Source organism: Camponotus vicinus, unplaced genomic scaffold (assembly GCF_025532165.1).
Source record: "Camponotus vicinus isolate PSW18456_S1 unplaced genomic scaffold, iyCamVici1.0 SCAF_12, whole genome shotgun sequence".
Taxonomy (NCBI): domain Eukaryota; kingdom Metazoa; phylum Arthropoda; class Insecta; order Hymenoptera; family Formicidae; genus Camponotus; species Camponotus vicinus.
The window spans coordinates 14,462,096-14,478,459 of NW_028141948.1; the positions used below are offsets into that span (position 1 = coordinate 14,462,096).

Sequence of the window (16,364 nt, forward strand, 5' to 3'; positions counted from 1 at the left end):
GTTATGGAAGCTCTTGTGTGTATGTACAATGGCTCGCTCGACGATATAGAATTTTGCGATATTCACAAACAGTAAATACATTTGCCTAGGGCACCGTTATTTCTAGTGCCGCCTCTGTCTGCCTCCCCATCATCATACCGCTTATTAACGCACAAGCGGTAGACCATAGTCATGCCCTATCGGCGTTAACGAGATTATGTCCTGCATAATTATGCACCTTTCGATGAAGGATTATTATGATCAAACCATGCAGGATAACAATTATGGCGTAACAATTTCATATAAAACGATAATTATAAATTTAAAATAAAAGGCAAATTAGAATCATTTAACGATTGCAATACGTAATTTAACAATGTTTTACCAATAATTTAACATACTTTTAATAATATACTGATAAAAAATTGAGTTTAACTCTTTTAGTAATGGAAAATAAATATATCAAATATTGTATTATATTAATAACAATGGGAGGAAAACAAAGGTTTTTACTATTAATAAATATTATTTATATGTATATTTAACTATAGATATTATTTTAGAGAAATATACCTATAAACAAAATTAATGAGATGCAATAACAACATCTGACTTTTCGCTTTCGTCTTCTTCTTCTTCTTCTTTTTTAAGCGCACTACTTTCAGGTAAATATTGTTCAAAGTTAACTTTAAACTTTTCTGTTGTTGGTGGACACAAAATATGAATTCTGTTAAAACATAATTACAGAATTATATCTGTGAAATAAAATGGATATATAAGTCTACTATAAATAATCCTAAATATTACCTTGTGATAAAAGGCTCTGATTGGCGTAGTTTTGCAGCATCAACATCCTCAATAATGGCAATAAAATTCTCTTCTAATTGTTTTGTATCCATATCGAGCTATAAAATCATAAATCAATTGATAATCATTTTACATTGTCTGACACATACACAGAGTAACAAGATATGTTTGTAATAATATTACATAATTATCCAAATAACATCAAGAATTTACCGTTCCAAATGTAACATCAATAGTGCCATAAGATTGTAGGAGATTATGTGGCTTTGCCATATATTTTATTCCAGTTAAAAATTTCGTTACAAGCATATTCATATCGGGACTTAGAGTACCTAAACAAATATAACCATATGAGAAATATTAAATTTTATTTTAGAAATAATATAAATTGAGTTTCAAAATTCTTGCACATATCTATTTATCATGTGAGCTAAATTCTATATATCAAAAAATCTCAAAAGTTTAATTATTATGTATCTCTACTGACCTAATTTAGTGCTAGGAAAGTTCTTCCTCATGAGTCCTCTAATTAGCAATAGATCAGGTAAGATGCTTGGCTCTGACAAAATAATATCATACTCTTTCAGTGAGAATTCTCCACTCTAAAATAATATACATTTAATCAGTACTTATTAGAAGTTATAATCTTCACATGCTTGTTAATTGCATTATATTATAAAAACAGTATATTATTTTACCTGAATCTGTTTTATTAATTCTTTACCACCAGCATACTGAGCTCCAGCTGTTCTTGCTATTTGCTGCACTTCAGGTGATTTACAAAACGCTAATATTTTTCTGCTTTGACCGTGATCAAATGAATGTGGCACACATGCTATTCTTGTGAAAGCATTGACAAATTTTGTTTTTTTTGGACCCTAAATAACACACATTTACATTCAGCATGTATTCATGTATGTGCATTATAAATTTTTTTATATACTACATGTCCTTTTCTTTTACCTGCATATCCAATTCTATGAATGCATTTATAGGTGCATTTGATAAATTGTACATAGTAGGATGATGTGTTTCACGATGACTCTGTATTGCTTCTTCAAATGGATAAATTTTCCATTTGTGAAATTTTCCAATCCAGACATTATCTAGCGGATCTGGTTTTTTACTATCATCTAATATAATATTTTCTTGTTTGGCCTTGTTTCGTTTAGCAGAACTAGTATCATATAAAGAAATAATATTAATACACAACTAAAATTACTCAAATATATTAAAATATATTAAAAAATACTTACAATATTGCTTTTCTCTCCTTGTGTGGCATAAAACCGAGTTTTTGAACAACCACTTTGACTTTTTTCTTCCTCGCTTTCTCTCTTGTACCTTTTCTAGCAGCATAATTTCGTGCTTGTAAAAAGCCAATAGGAGGACTAAAACTAAGGCACGTCACATGTCTTATGTATGTTGAAGAAAAATTTAGTAACCAACCTGCAAAGAAAAAAAGCTGCCATTACATACAAAATAAAATGTAATATTGCTTGATTTATTGTGTCATTTAAAAAAATATATAACTTGAAGCTATGATAACTTTTGATAAAAAATACAGAGACCTCGTTATTATTAATGCATTAATAATAATCGAAAAAACATTTAGTCAATTAACTTACTATAATATTACGCTTTCACATTATTAAAGAAATATTTAAAGGAAAAAATATAAGGCACGTACCGCTAATGCCGTGCACCGCCATGTTTTACCAAGCAGTTTGTTCAAAATTCAGAGCAGGGATTTTCATTTCGAGATCTCTTGCCTCGAAGCGTTCGATTGACCAATCGGCACAAAAGGAATAAAAATATCTCTATTTTGATTGGTTGTAACATCCGATTGAATGCAACGCTTCGAAGCATTAGCCAATCAGAGTAAAGAAATTTTTACTTTTTTGTTTTCATACACGTATGCTCTATCCCCACCATTATTCGGCTCTATCTCTATTCTCGGGGTATTTCCGAACGTAGCTTTGCTGCCCAATGATCAGTGATGTCGGAGGAGACGCGAATGGAGTATGGCTTTAGTGGGAAAGATGGGGATGGTGGGGGATAACTCACACAAGCGGGTTCACGTACATACGTGTGAACTCGGCGTTTGCGCGGTGCTCGCAGATTCCGTTTATGTGCATTATCCCTTACGTTACGGCTGTGTGTGCTCGCGTCTAAAAGTTCTGACATCATTGCTGCTGAAATTATGCGCTATAAATCTCAGTAGAACGATGCTGAATGTGTTGTACGGGTTTGGGTGTTTTTTTTTCCGATCGGAATGTTAGGGAGACTCTCGAGGGTCTGTTGTGTGACAAGTATTGTACGTTAGCGTGCGATTATCGGCGGTATTTTCTCGCACCGGGATCTCTACATAGATTTTCGCATTTTTACAGCGTTACGCGGGGACCAGCTGCTGCTGCTCGGCTCAAAATCTGACGTTTTGCGCCACGTTGCGGCGCGTTTTTTCGCTTGGAAATACGTGATATTAACGATGAGACAATCGCGCGTCATCTCCTAGATCGTGGGTTCTCCCGCGCTCGTCAACAAAAAGGCGGCGTAACCTCCAATGTGTTGTTGGACACTCTCATCTGACATAAAACAACAATTGGGACCTAAGATCGCTAGATAGACTTTGCTCCGGAACGCGACGTATCTTCAGCCACTCGCCAGCCGAACTTTATTCATCTGCATAAATCTCTTCGTCATCCTCGTCTTTGTATATAATATTCGCTTACAATTAATTTATAGGCTTTTAAATTTTCAATGTACTCTTCTGGTGCGTGTAAATTAATTCGTAGCCTGTTTCGCTCCAATATCGCGAATATGAATACATTGAGCACTGTGAATAGCGGCAGCGACAAACGTCTGCCAGAAACGACTGTACAAACTGTGGCACAGAACTTGACTACAATGCAAAATGTACAGAATGTGCAAAACGTACAAAGTGTGGTTCAGAGCAATACACAAAATATTCAGCCTATCCAGACTATTGTTGGATCAGTGGGAACACCTGGCAATTTAGTAGGCAAATCTGTATCACTGGATATAAATCCGAAGCTGTCCTTAATGAAGCCTGTGACACCCTCGGGCGCTACCTCATCTGTAGAAACCAGTAAAATAACAACTACGGTAATACTAGTGTATCAAATCTGTATAATAAATATTAGTTATTTATCTCACAATTTTTTTTACTTTACATGATAGCAGAGTTTATTTTGATTTATTTATTCTGCATTATATAAATGTAAAATATCGGACCAAGTGGAAGATCTATCTAATCAAAATGTACAACAGCTATTGACGGAATATCTTTTCTATTGAGTAAATGTGTTTGACAATGAATAGGTTTGGAGTCACAATTGGCCTTTCAACAGGTTATGTGATTCTAAAGACTCTCATGTATTCAATCTCAGAATTGCAAGATGTGAGAAAATGTCAACTACACCAGGCCTAAGGAGACAACATGCTTATATTTTTGGTCGATCCTGATATGCAAAATATACAAATTCCCAAGGGTTTCTAGGATCCTCATGTGTTTCTAGGATCTAAGGCTTTAGAAACAATCTACTAAAGCTTCATGATTAGAATAATGGGTTAATGTCTTAATTTTATTCTTAATCAATTAGAAGTTTTTCCCCTAAACATCAATGATTTAAGTATATTATATAATAAATTTAAAAATATCTTAAATAAATATAATTTAATAAATTTGTGCATAAATAATATACATATAAATTTAAAATATTTAACTTCTTCAAGGATATTTACACACATGTATAAATTATATTTTAGTATATCAAATCCTTTTATAAATAATTAATCTTAATGAACAATGTACATTTATTATTTTTTAAAAAATTTTAAGCATTCAATTTTTCTATTTTTTTTTAATACTTATAAATATATTTTGGAAAAAATATAATTAAAAAAAAAGAAAGATGAAATAATGTTTTCCAATTTCAATTAAATTCATCCCTGAAAAGGTTAAATATAAATTTAAAAATAACTTGATAATTTACTTTATTTATTTATTTTTTTTATTAAGCATGAAAAGTGTATCAACACTATAAATAACTTTATTTACATAGTATTTTAATACTATAGATGTATATCTTGTCATATAAGTTTATTAATAATTTCGTTGTTTTTCTAGTTATGTTCTATAGGACCTACAGTGAAAATTATATCACCAGGAATGTTAAATACTGTGGACCGGCAAAACCAACCACAGACACAGCCATTAGCACAACAGGCAGTCAATATGCCAGCCACATATCATGTACCACGAGGAGCTGCAGCAGTTGCTAATATCTCTGCACCTAGATCAACAGTTGCCACTCCCATCAGAGCAAATACAGGGCAAACTGTGCCTACTACTAGACCAGGGTAGATATATTGAATAATAAATAAATCGAATTTAATGATAAAACAAATGAAAACAAAACAAATAGAATACAAAACAAACAGAATTTTAAATATGCTTAAATTTAGAGTTAGAGAATAAGACAGTCTTTCATTGAGATTCATTGACAAAGATAATGATATAATTTTTACTAAAGAAAATTTGAATAAAGATTAATTGAATAAACTATTAATAATTCTAAACTGATAATACTACAATAGATATACTTTAAAAAAATACTAGGTATTACTAATATTTGTATCTAATAATTAGTAAATATTTTTGTTTAAATTCTTCTAAGGAAACAAACCAATGTACATCTTTTTATAATAAATTGGCAAATATATAAAAACATATATGTAAATTATTTTATATAGGCAAATCTATTGAACTCTTATATGTATAACTTTTTTTTAATAGTAATGTACCCATCTCTAATCCTCAATGGCAATCTAAAACATCCGTCGTATATGCGCCAAGTGTACCACAAAGGCATTCTGCACCTCCGGTCAGCAGAGTCTCCAGGCCAACTACTTTATACACAGGACAACAGACACGACTAATGACGCCAGTCAGTCAAGGAAGGCCTGTTCAAGCCATGGTCACTGGTAGTCCGTCCAGATTAATAGCGCCCATCTTGCAAACGAATAATATTACCAGACTTCCAGTTGCACAAAGCAGACCGCCGACACCGCAAGTAATAACTGTGTCGCAAACTTCGCAGCCTGGAAGATCATCGACACAAACCATTCAAGTAAATTGTGTGATTTAAATATATAGAAATGTATGATGTACACACATGCGCGCGCGCACGCACACACACACACACACAGTGACATTTTTAATTTTATGTTTTTCATACACTTTCAAAAACTTACAGTTAGATAATGTAAGTTTTGAATCATAGATATGCGTTTGACCCGGAAATGAAGGCATATTTAAAAATGAAAATATGTACAATTAATGTATTTATAAATTCTTCTATTATTTTTAGCCCAGCCAATCTAACAAACCTCTAGCCACATCGGGTACTACAAAGCGTATAGCTGTATCAGCACCCATAGAGACGGCAAATATTAATAGAAACACTAGTTCGGTTACCATCGGTTCGGTGGAAGCGCCAGGACGACAATTGTCGATTAACACAGTGGCCGGTCCCTCGACTGGCGCCGTTAGCCACATTGTTATTCCTTCACAGCAGGTTAGTACATATGAGCGTTTTTTTATAATATATAGAAAATTGCTTTAATTAATAAGTAAACTGTGTGAGTACAGATTCAACAACAACCAGGTGGACCACGTGTTGTTCAAACCGTTGTAACATCTCTATCAAGCTTTAGTACAGTATCACAAGTGGGCACGATTACAACAACCGCGAATACGCAATCGAACGCGATGCGTATACTACAAACAGTCCCAGCTGCTGGTACAAAAATCACAGGAATGTCTCTGCATCCTCTGCCCATAGTACCGGTTAGGACTGCACCAACACCAGTTAAAGCTACTACTGCACAGCCACAGAATATCGGACAAACCGTCCAAATTAAGCCAGCGCAACCAGCTAGCTTACGCATATCATCCACCAACAGCGGTACAGCTACCAGTTCTACACAGCCGGTTCAAGGACAATATATAACTCCGCCGCATAACACTACTACATACTATTCCTTTGAGACTACAGGTAAAATGATGATTTAAGTAGACTGGCAAATGAACCACATTTTCTAAATTTCTTTCAGATCTACAATAAAAAAATGCTTAAATTATTGTACTGTATTTTTCTTTTCAGGGGCATACTCGCCATTTCGACAGGGTTCAATGCAGCCTGTAAGATTAGTCGTTGAACCAGGAGGATATGAAGAACCTCATGGTAAACCTAATGCATCTCCTAGACCAAGCATTTTGAGAAAAAGGGATCATGACAATTCACCAGTGAAAAGTATGATTATGTTAAACTTATAGTAAATTTAATTAAAGCAATAACAGCATATTTTATAAAAAATATTACATATAAATGATGACAAGAAAAATATATATATAATTAACATGTAAAATGTTATTAATGCTCTCATGACATGTTAAACAATTTCTTAAAATACTTTCTTACTGATTTGTAGTGATAGAATATGAACAACTTTTAATTTTGTATTGACAATAACCTATATTGATCTTGTGTACATATCAGCAAAATATTTACATATGATAGCTATCATTATTTATGTATAACTTGATGTTTATGATTAGTTAGATAGATATTTGCTAAAGTAAAAGCGATAAGAATAACATAGAAAATGTAAAATAAATTTTCTTCATCAGGTGTGGCTAAAAATTTAAATCCTGTACTGGCGTCTCTACCATCAAGTAGATCGATTAGTCCGCCGTTGTCACCGAAAGGAGATTTGGATGGTGGTGGATGCCAAAGCTCCGGATCTACGACCGTATCTGCTACATCCTCACCTGGTCTTGACGAGGAACCCGAACAATCGAGAATTACTATCAATCCTACTATAGAAATGTCACCGAGAAAAAAACCACGTAAACAACAACTTACAGGCGTAGAATTAACTGAACCTAGATGTACAGAGGAAGAGATGCAATTTATTACAGAAGAGAAGATGAAAAAGGAAAGCAAAGAAGAATCAAAAGACAAGTTTTCTGACAAGAGACAAGTCTCTAATGTGCAAAGTGACATTAAATCATCTAATCAACAAACAGAAAACACAATACGGACACGGCCTATTCCAAGTTTGATAGGTTTGTATATGTAAACATTTTGGTTATTATCGTCTATGTGTGTGATATGAAAAGGGAGGGGTAATTTCAGTTATAAATTTTGTTTCTAATATTCAGATATTGTTTTAAGGTTCTTCTTGGAAAAATAAATGGAGTGTTAGATTGCACCATTACAGAAGACCTAGTGATGTTCGACCTCGTGAAGAAAGAAGACCTACAGTTGCTGAACTGGCACAACAGAAACATGTTTTACAGAAACTGAATGGGTGGAAAGTTTATCATCTCACTACGCAAATGGAAGACATTGCAGATCTTGAAAAACAAGTATGAAAAAAATATTGATTTGTCATATTATTTGGAGATTTCTTCCAGTTTGCACAAGTAGTAAATAAAAATAACTTCTGTATTGTACATTTTTCAGGTGCATGAAAAATTAAAAACTACATTAATGCTGCTGGAATCACAACAAACTGTTAAAAACAAACATAATGATGGATTAGAGCGTGTAAATGAACTGATTAAAGGAAATATGCAGCGTAGTAGTTTAATTAGTGAGGGAATGAACGAAGCACGCACGCAGCTCGTCACCATATTTCAACATAAGGGTCCTATTACCGATCTTTTACAACGTTGTGGTAATAAACGAGCTCAGAAAAAAAGGGACAAATAAGAAGCAGTCATCAATAGCTAATAAATATGTATTTATAAACGAACTTGTGAAAGAAAAAGGAATATATTTTTATCTGTGTCACAGATTCTAAATATATATAATATATATAGGAATAAATAAATGATTTTATAAGTCTCGAAGACACATGACTATCACTATGTTTATAATTTTATTATATAAATATGTTTTTATTTTAATATAATGCTTCTTATATTCTCGCCATGTCTATTTATTTAATTTTTGCCTCTAATTAATTTATGCATTGATATAAAGTTGATATCTGTTTAGCAGCATCATCTCTTAGATAATTAAAACATTTGATTCAAATGAGGATTCTATATATTGTTTGTGATGTTGTCATGGAAATAACAGATCTTGGAGATATTTGATACAGTAGAAACCTTTCATATATGGATATAACAATTCTAAAGTGTGCACTTCATCAAAATCGACAAACAAATTTCTAAATATATAATATGTGGGGATATAGCTATCCTCTGGATCTACAAAATGAAGTGACTCGGAGAGAAGATCAAATTTTAGACAATCTTGAAGTATTGATTGTAGGTGCTGGCGATGCACGACATATCATGAAGACATTAGCATCATCTTACATGCATCCCAGTCAAAGTATCACATATCATGTTATTGAATCGAATTTGGAACAAGTTGCTAGATCAATACTTTTATTGAGCATTTGCTTAGAGAAAAATCTAGGTATGTATGAATAATAATGAACCTATTCTACTAAATAGAAAAAAATATACTGCATAATTACTATAATGTGAAGGATTGCAAGAGGCAACACGATACTACTTGGAGATTTTAGGAAATACCCTTTTGAGACCAGCTACAGCTAAATATTTAGCAAAATGTACCAAGCAGTTGATTGATATTCCAACTCGTACTATTGACTGTCCATGGTTATCATTGGAAAAATTTAAACACAAAGATAGAGATAATTTGGAATCCATTTTTAAGTAAGTTAATATATATAAAGATGTAATATAGCGAAAGAATATTTAATTTCAAACAATACATAATACAAATACGTTTCAAACAATAGATAATTAATATATGTTTTCGAGTTTATGTAGCATATTTATGTAGCATATTTTCTAAGATTTTGGTCACGTGCAACATGTGAAGGTGTCCCTATAATAAATTATTGGGATCGCAGAATTAGAAAATCTCTGAAAACGCGATACGACTGCAAAGAAGGCGTTTTCGATTGGGACTATTACATGGTTTTAAAGCCAAGATGTATTAATAATCTTACCATACAAGAATATAGGTATGTTTGATAAGCATATTATACAAAAATTGAATGCTATTTTAAATAAAATTATATGATTTCAATATCCAAATTACAAAAACACATATTTAATGAACAATTATGATTAATTAGATTTTGGAGAAATAATGGAGTGGCATTTACATGGCTTGAAGGTGAACCAGCCAGGAGCAATCCGACTCTATTAAATAACATAATACAATATGGACCTGGTTTTATACATTATGCGTATTTAGGAGACATTGTAAATGGTCCCTATTTTACTTGGGCTGTCACTGAAAAAAAAGAGGATCAAAAGTAAAACACACTTACGATAAGAAAAAATTATTTCTTATGAATTAAGATGATTAAATTGAGCATTTTGAAGGTTTAGGGCAACCGATATTGCAGAGCGTGAAATAATGCGTGCAATTCATGAGATAAGAACGAAAGAACCTCTGTGTGAAGATTATGTCGGCGCCCATAGAGATGCCTCGATTTTAAATGGTATTATAATAAATGAGATGCCGGACATTGAAATAGAAAACGAATCATGGACAAATGTCGGAGATAAATCTAAATTAGACGAAAAAATTTCTTGGGTAGAAATACCAAATCACAAGGTGCGCCTTGTATCACTATCACAATAGATCAAAAATATTTTATATACGAGTTTCATTTTTTCTTTTTTAGATAATCTTTCATCCTGCAACATCGTTAGAGTTCTTTAAATCTAAATACGAATATGTAAATAGATTTCATTTGGTTTGGATAGCGCATAATATGACAAAACAGTTAGAAAATCTGGCGCCATTAGCATCAACAGGTGCACCGGTAATTGTAGAATCACGTAAATGTATGGCGGATTTGCGCAAAGAAGATTTGAAGAACTTTACCGAAGAACTGAAAGAGCTCGCACAAAAAAATGGACTTCGCTTAGTTCATGACTTTGATTCTAATGAGCATACTTTTGCCCGTTTTTGCAAAAATTAAGAAATCAATTGTGGCTAATATCATTGTAAATATGTATGTTTTTTAAGTTTTTAATTGAATAAGAAGAAAGGAGTTTTAATCAATAGTTAATGTAAATTTTATATTCAAAAAAGAATGTCAGTTTCAGACTGAATTGGGAAACATTAAAAATTGTTTATCTATCCAGATGTTTATTAGAATAACTCAAAACAAAGTTTCTCTTAACAATAAAAAGAATTTTTTTTTTATTTTGTGTTAATTTATTATAATTTTTAAAATTTCACGGTTTTATTTGTAAAATAGAGATACAATTTATTTTATTCTATTTTATGAAAAAACTTAATATATAAGAGATGTCATAAAAAAATAATTTTTTTGTTTCATTAATTATACATATATTATACTATTATATATATACAATATTATGTAAATAATCTTTCTTTCTGTATAATACAATATAGTTAAATTGTCATTATTCCAGTAAAATATACAAGATATGTGCATAAATGTGTTTATCAAATATCTATAATTAATATTGTATTTTTTAAATATTTTTATACTGTCTAGTTTTTGAGTTATTTCAGATTGTTCTGATTTTTCTTTCTCTCTTCTTCACATTCCATATCACTTTATAGGAAATTAGAAAACTCTAATTATAAAAATAGATATGATAATATTAAAATTACAATAATAATTATATAGAACACAATTATAGGAAGAGTATTCCTACCATGTCTATCTATTTTTTCTACTTTTTTTCTAGCATTTTTTAGAAACTGCTATCACTTCTTCAGTGTTTATGCAACAAGCATATTTTTCCAATATTTCAGTTCTAAGAATGAGTGTTCCCAGTAATTTTTCAAGATAAAGCTTAGCCCTGTCTGGGAATCTAGTTATAATTAAAATAGCTATTATATCTTTGATGCAACTCAATTTACAAGATTTTCCATAATTTATTGGATTGGTAGCAACCAAAATGCACAATGTGCGAGAATGACATATTTTTATTTTAAGAGAGTGTTGTCTACATGCAACAAACAACAATTTAGTATTGCACAATCATGTTTTTACACTATCTCATAATCCATTAGTGTTACATATGAATGAAATATCTCAATATTGTATCAGACACCTGCAATGAAATCGCCAATATTTTTCTGTTTAGCTACCTTATTATCAAATGGAGTAAGACACAAGCCTGGAAGTAGTACTTAAAAATCGCAGTATCTTTATAAACTTTCAGCAATTTTTTGCCGGTACATTTCTTAAGATCGCAATGTTTCAACTTAGCCATATAGAAAAATAAAAACGAAAAGATAAAAATTCGTCTATCGACTCTACAAATTCAAATACATACCTGATAACTGTTATAAAGCCCATTAAATTCCACGAAATTTATTTAATCCGTCTCTTCATTTTCCTTGTCCGATTCTCTGTCTCTTTTCTAACAGTACCTCTGCTCCTTGTCGAAAACGTGCCGGAACCTTCTTGGCAATAATTTATCGTTATCTCTTTTTCTACGTCCCGACATTTTTCACTAATCATAAGTCCAATTGTTTTTCCACTGTAAATACACTATATTTAACTCAACTTGAGTCGCACCCGATGCAAGTGACGCAAATACACGCTTACAGCACGTGGAAAGGATATGCATTGGAGGGTATACGCATGTGAGACGTGCCATATCCATGCGCTCGGCGACCATCACTTTGCCGTCATCGTAGACATCAGCTGACGTATGATTTGTTTTTCTTAAATTTCCACAGATCATTAATTGCGGACTTTGGGCCGCTTTCACAGATGTCTAGACATTTATTACATTAATTAAAGTTGTTTTAGAACGAAAGGGAAATTTTGTAATAAATAATTATATAAAATGGAAGACGTAAAAATGACGGAACACGATTCATATTCAACAGAAGATGACGATTCTTTAAACATTGCTTCAAAATGTTGGGAACGTATTACGGATGCTGCTATCAAGGTACGAAAAATTTTTTGACAAGACACGTGTTGAGGTTATAACGACTTAATACTTGTCTGCTTCATAATACTATTTTTGTATTTGTTGTATTTTTCTGTCGTAATACTATTTTTCTTTTATATTTATTATTTAATATTAATTTAATAATCATGTTTTTTTTTAGACTGGTTACAGAGAAGGAATACAAGACGGGACAGATTCTGTATTACAAGAAGGATTTGACTTAGGTTATAAGGATGGTTTTGAGACAGCTTTTAAATTGGGAAAATACAAAAGTTTAGCTACTATTTTAGCACCTACTTTAAAACATCCTACAGATATAGCCACAATTTTAGATAAAACTAGACGAGGTGCGTGTTGGATATGCATTATGGAATCACAAAACAAAATTGGCAATATACATGAGAATGTTCAATTTTCTGAAATCCTAAATAATCAGAGAATACACTCTGCAGCAGTTATAAGTAGGCTACATGAATATTTTGAACCAATCTTAAATGAATCAAGTATTGAGACAAATTTAATTCTTTGAAGTAGACAGATTTTAACATAATAAAATTTGTGTAAAAATAAAGATAAAATATCTTTAAATAAGAAAAAAGAATTAAAATTATAATACTTTTATAAGTACATTAATATGTAAAAATTAATTTCCCTATATAAATTTTTATTGAGGAGTGAATTATACGACTCAATTATTACAGAAAATTAGTAATAATAAATGTTTTTATAAATATAATCCTTCAGGAGAACCTTCTTTCTTTCGATACAATACACTTTCCTTAGATTTCTTGAAATCATCACTAGTAACCTTCATACGACGTTCACGTAGAGCCATTAAGCCAGCTTCAGTACATATTGCCTAAAAATTTTATATTTTAAATCAATAAAATAATTAAGGCATATTTGTATAAAACATATAATAATAACAATAATAACAATAAATATAACAATAAAATAATTAAAACATATTTGTATAAAACATATGTGTACAATGCATGTGCAATTAACTTTTTAATAGAATTTCTTACCTTGATATCTGCACCAGAGAGATCATCTTTTGCCATGATTAACTCTGCAAGGTTCACATCAGGTGCCAAAGTCATTCTGCTCGTGTGAATATTGAAGATTCTTCTTTTGGTTTTTTCATCTGGTAGAGGGAATTCTATTTTTCTATCGATACGACCAGGTCTGATTAAAGCAGGATCTAAGGTCTCTATTCTGTTGGTAGCCATAACTACTTTCACATCACCTCTGCTATCAAAACCTGGTAATCAAAAATTCTTCTGTTTAATATATATTTCAAGAGGTATTTTTATACATTTTGTATTAAGAAAGAGAGAAGAAAGAAAATTAACATACCATCAAGTTGATTAAGTAGTTCCAACATAGTTCTCTGAATCTCCCTTTCACCGCCACTATTGCTATCATATCTCTTTGTTCCTACTGCATCTATTTCATCTATAAAAACAATGGAGGGGGCATGCTCTTCAGCAACTCTGAAAAGTTCTCTCACAAGCTTTGGGCCATCACCTAGATATTTTTGTATAAGTTCAGAACCAACAACTCTCAAAAATGTAGCCGATGTTTGATTAGCTACAGCCTTAGCGAGCAGTGTTTTTCCTGTTCCAGGTGGTCCATAAAGTATCACACCCTTTGGAGGTTTAATGCCCATTTCTTCATAATATTCTGGATGGGTTAATGGTAGTTCTACAGATTCTTTAATTTCCTGAATTTGAGTATCAAGACCTGAAAATCACAAAGTATCCATGAGTTATATTAATATTTTTATATTTAATTTGTTTCAAAAGAGATTTTTTTCTTTTCGAAAATTTGATTATATATTTATTATATATTTCATTATATAACTTTGACATTTTTTTAGTTGTTTTTTACATTTAAATTTTGTTCTATTAAAAAAAAAATAATAATCAAAAGTCTCTTTACATTGTTTTTAGAAATTCTAAATTAAAAATCATGAATTAACAATTTTAATAAAATATTAATTATAAATTTATCAGAACATAATATAGATAAATATATGTAATATACCTCCAATATCAGTGTAGGTCTCCTGAGGAGCCTTTTCAAGCTTCATCACTGTAACCATAGGATCTGTATCATCTCCTAACACACCAACAACAGCATGAACTTTATGATTTAATAATACAGAACAACCAGGTTCCAATTGATCTTTATCTACAAATGACAAGATGGATACATAATGCTCGGAGCCAACTGAAGTGGACACTATTGCATGATTGTCATCTATAATTTCTTCCAATGTTCCAACAGACATTGGTGTTCCACGAAGATCATCTACTTTCGATCTTTCCTCTTCATTTTTCTCTTCTTGCGGTTTCAAACGTTCCTGATTCCTGATGAACTCCTCTTCCATCAATAAATAATCTTTTATACGTTCAAGTTTTAATAGTTTTAGTCTACAACGTGTATGAGGAGTCACTTGAGGCAGTTTTAGAGCTGCGTCTGGCCCTTTAGTACGTCTCTTCTTTTTACCCACTCTTGTGGGAATTGGTGGTTCATATTTTTTCTTCTTATCCTTGTCATCCTTCTTATCCCCTCCACTACCACCGCTGCCAGATTGGTTTTGACCCTGTTAAAATTTTATTACATTTATTATATATTTAAAAATAGTGCAGCACAAAACTCCATGTATATATTACTAAAGAAGACCTCAAAACCAAGAATATATACATTAATGTATTTAAGAAAAATTATAATTCTTACATATATTCATTTGAACAATAAATTTTTACAACTATTGCAAATAAACATTAATTTATTATGCGACAAGAACTATTTGTTTTATGGTTAAATTCAATTAATTTATACAAACCTTTTTACATAAAAATTTGAAGATAAAATAACATTTGAAAAATGACTATATAACCTATAAGAAAAAGTATAAAGTAATGTATATGGTACGTTCAACAGAAACATGAATTAAGATCGTTGTTCCATAAAAGTCTAGGTTTCAGTTGAACGTATAATACATGCAAAAAAAATAAATATTAGCAATAGTAATTACTTTCTATTGTTCTAAATAGGAAATGTTATTTTACAACAATAAATAATAATAATCTTTTAAATTTTGACAGACTTACCATTTTTCGTCAACGCTTGTTGACTGTTCCTCTTCCTCAAAAGGGCGAAGTCATTCGCCAAGATTCGATTGTGCGCTGTCGATAGAAGAACATCGATTTTCCCACCATCCTGTTCCCGATCGATAGCAAATCTCGATTGCAAATAAATAAATATTCACATAGAGGTCTTCTTTCTAGTTTATTCAATAAAATTCTTTAAATTTACGAGAAAAATAAAATAGAATAAAATATATTTAATTTCCAAGCACAAGAACAATGCAATGTATCGAGAAATGTGACAATTATTCATCTTTCCTCATTTCTAAGATTATATTCTAGAATGATTTTCTGATATAAATACCAGAGAGAAGACTGATAGATGTCATGGCCCGCTTTTAGGTGATCCCTGGAAGCGATACTCCTTCTGTGGCCATTAAAAACGT

The 16,364-nt window shown here is 31.4% G+C and overlaps 5 protein-coding genes across 9 annotated transcripts; 3 read left to right on the forward strand and 2 right to left on the reverse strand.

Moving 5' to 3' along the window:
* Window positions 1-502: 502 nt before the first annotated feature.
* Mrpl1 (mitochondrial ribosomal protein L1) lies at window positions 503-2,631 on the reverse strand. 2 transcript variants are annotated; one of them, XM_083084818.1, is made up of 8 exons: window positions 2,477-2,631; window positions 2,043-2,235; window positions 1,750-1,963; window positions 1,485-1,664; window positions 1,274-1,388; window positions 1,000-1,118; window positions 787-884; window positions 503-706 (listed from the first exon to the last, which is right to left on the reverse strand). In XM_083084818.1, exons 1-8 carry the CDS (start codon window positions 2,496-2,498, stop codon window positions 565-567), a joined length of 1,083 nt encoding a protein of 360 aa, XP_082940944.1. In that variant the 5' UTR covers window positions 2,499-2,631; the 3' UTR covers window positions 503-564. The 2 variants fall into 2 exon arrangements, with proteins under 2 accessions (XP_082940944.1, XP_082940945.1); XM_083084819.1 differs by having other exon boundaries at window positions 553-706; window positions 2,415-2,504.
* Window positions 2,632-2,838: 207 nt separating this feature from the next.
* Window positions 2,839-8,806, forward strand: LOC145963130 (uncharacterized). 2 transcript variants are annotated; one of them, XM_083084813.1, is made up of 10 exons: window positions 2,839-3,103; window positions 3,177-3,912; window positions 4,937-5,169; window positions 5,606-5,939; window positions 6,180-6,386; window positions 6,461-6,866; window positions 6,975-7,124; window positions 7,502-7,939; window positions 8,049-8,242; window positions 8,340-8,806. In XM_083084813.1, the coding sequence occupies exons 2-10, from the start codon at window positions 3,547-3,549 to the stop codon at window positions 8,586-8,588; spliced, it is 2,577 nt and encodes an 858-aa protein (XP_082940939.1). In that variant the 5' UTR covers window positions 2,839-3,103; window positions 3,177-3,546; the 3' UTR covers window positions 8,589-8,806. The 2 variants fall into 2 exon arrangements, with proteins under 2 accessions (XP_082940939.1, XP_082940940.1); XM_083084814.1 differs by lacking the exon at window positions 2,839-3,103 and adding an exon at window positions 4,197-4,376 and having other exon boundaries at window positions 3,786-3,912.
* Window positions 8,807-8,878: 72 nt separating this feature from the next.
* Window positions 8,879-11,208, forward strand: Dnaaf3 (Dynein axonemal assembly factor 3). Its single transcript, XM_083084817.1, has 6 exons — window positions 8,879-9,305; window positions 9,379-9,568; window positions 9,712-9,882; window positions 9,997-10,179; window positions 10,250-10,484; window positions 10,555-11,208. Exons 1-6 carry the CDS (start codon window positions 9,065-9,067, stop codon window positions 10,852-10,854), a joined length of 1,320 nt encoding a protein of 439 aa, XP_082940943.1. The 5' UTR covers window positions 8,879-9,064; the 3' UTR covers window positions 10,855-11,208.
* A 918-nt stretch (window positions 11,209-12,126) lies between these two features.
* Window positions 12,127-13,556, forward strand: LOC145963136 (uncharacterized). Of its 2 annotated transcripts, none has more exons than XM_083084822.1 (3): window positions 12,127-12,569; window positions 12,664-12,817; window positions 12,981-13,556. In XM_083084822.1, the coding sequence occupies exons 2-3, from the start codon at window positions 12,710-12,712 to the stop codon at window positions 13,347-13,349; spliced, it is 477 nt and encodes a 158-aa protein (XP_082940948.1). In that variant the 5' UTR covers window positions 12,127-12,569; window positions 12,664-12,709; the 3' UTR covers window positions 13,350-13,556. The 2 variants fall into 2 exon arrangements, with proteins under 2 accessions (XP_082940948.1, XP_082940947.1); XM_083084821.1 differs by having other exon boundaries at window positions 12,131-12,569; window positions 12,673-12,817.
* On the reverse strand, window positions 13,311-16,101 carry Rpt2 (26S proteasome regulatory subunit Rpt2). Of its 2 annotated transcripts, none has more exons than XM_083084815.1 (5): window positions 15,943-16,101; window positions 14,870-15,431; window positions 14,180-14,566; window positions 13,849-14,084; window positions 13,311-13,679 (listed from the first exon to the last, which is right to left on the reverse strand). In XM_083084815.1, exons 1-5 carry the CDS (start codon window positions 15,943-15,945, stop codon window positions 13,545-13,547), a joined length of 1,323 nt encoding a protein of 440 aa, XP_082940941.1. In that variant the 5' UTR covers window positions 15,946-16,101; the 3' UTR covers window positions 13,311-13,544. The 2 variants fall into 2 exon arrangements, with proteins under 2 accessions (XP_082940941.1, XP_082940942.1); XM_083084816.1 differs by lacking the exon at window positions 15,943-16,101 and adding an exon at window positions 15,675-15,714.
* Between the last annotated feature and the right edge of the window lie 263 nt (window positions 16,102-16,364).

Bases quoted from the DNA above. Each gene is read 5' to 3' on its own strand.
- Dnaaf3 (XM_083084817.1), top strand. From the start codon at position 9,065: ATGTGGGGATATAGCTATCCTCTGGATCTACAAAATGAAGTGACTCGG. The intron at 9,569-9,711 runs GTAAGTTAATAT...ATATTTTCTAAG, and splicing joins AATTTGGAATCCATTTTTAA to ATTTTGGTCACGTGCAACAT. The intron at 10,180-10,249 runs GTAAAACACACT...AGCATTTTGAAG, and splicing joins GAAAAAAAAGAGGATCAAAA to GTTTAGGGCAACCGATATTG.
- LOC145963136 (XM_083084822.1), top strand. From the start codon at position 12,710: ATGGAAGACGTAAAAATGACGGAACACGATTCATATTCAACAGAAGAT. The intron at 12,818-12,980 runs GTACGAAAAATT...GTTTTTTTTTAG, and splicing joins TTACGGATGCTGCTATCAAG to ACTGGTTACAGAGAAGGAAT.
- LOC145963130 (XM_083084813.1), top strand. From the start codon at position 3,547: ATGTACTCTTCTGGTGCGTGTAAATTAATTCGTAGCCTGTTTCGCTCC. The intron at 6,867-6,974 runs GTAAAATGATGA...TTTTCTTTTCAG, and splicing joins CTATTCCTTTGAGACTACAG to GGGCATACTCGCCATTTCGA. The intron at 7,940-8,048 runs GTTTGTATATGT...TATTGTTTTAAG, and splicing joins GCCTATTCCAAGTTTGATAG to GTTCTTCTTGGAAAAATAAA.
- Rpt2 (XM_083084815.1), bottom strand. The intron at 14,085-14,179 runs GTATGTTAATTT...TTTGATTACCAG, and splicing joins ACTACTTAATCAACTTGATG to GTTTTGATAGCAGAGGTGAT. The intron at 13,680-13,848 runs GTAAGAAATTCT...TAAAATTTTTAG, and splicing joins TCTCTGGTGCAGATATCAAG to GCAATATGTACTGAAGCTGG.
- Mrpl1 (XM_083084818.1), bottom strand. From the start codon at position 2,498: ATGGCGGTGCACGGCATTAGCG. The intron at 2,236-2,476 runs GTACGTGCCTTA...TTTTCTTTGCAG, and splicing joins GGCGGTGCACGGCATTAGCG to GTTGGTTACTAAATTTTTCT. The intron at 707-786 runs GTAATATTTAGG...ATGTTTTAACAG, and splicing joins TCAGAGCCTTTTATCACAAG to AATTCATATTTTGTGTCCAC.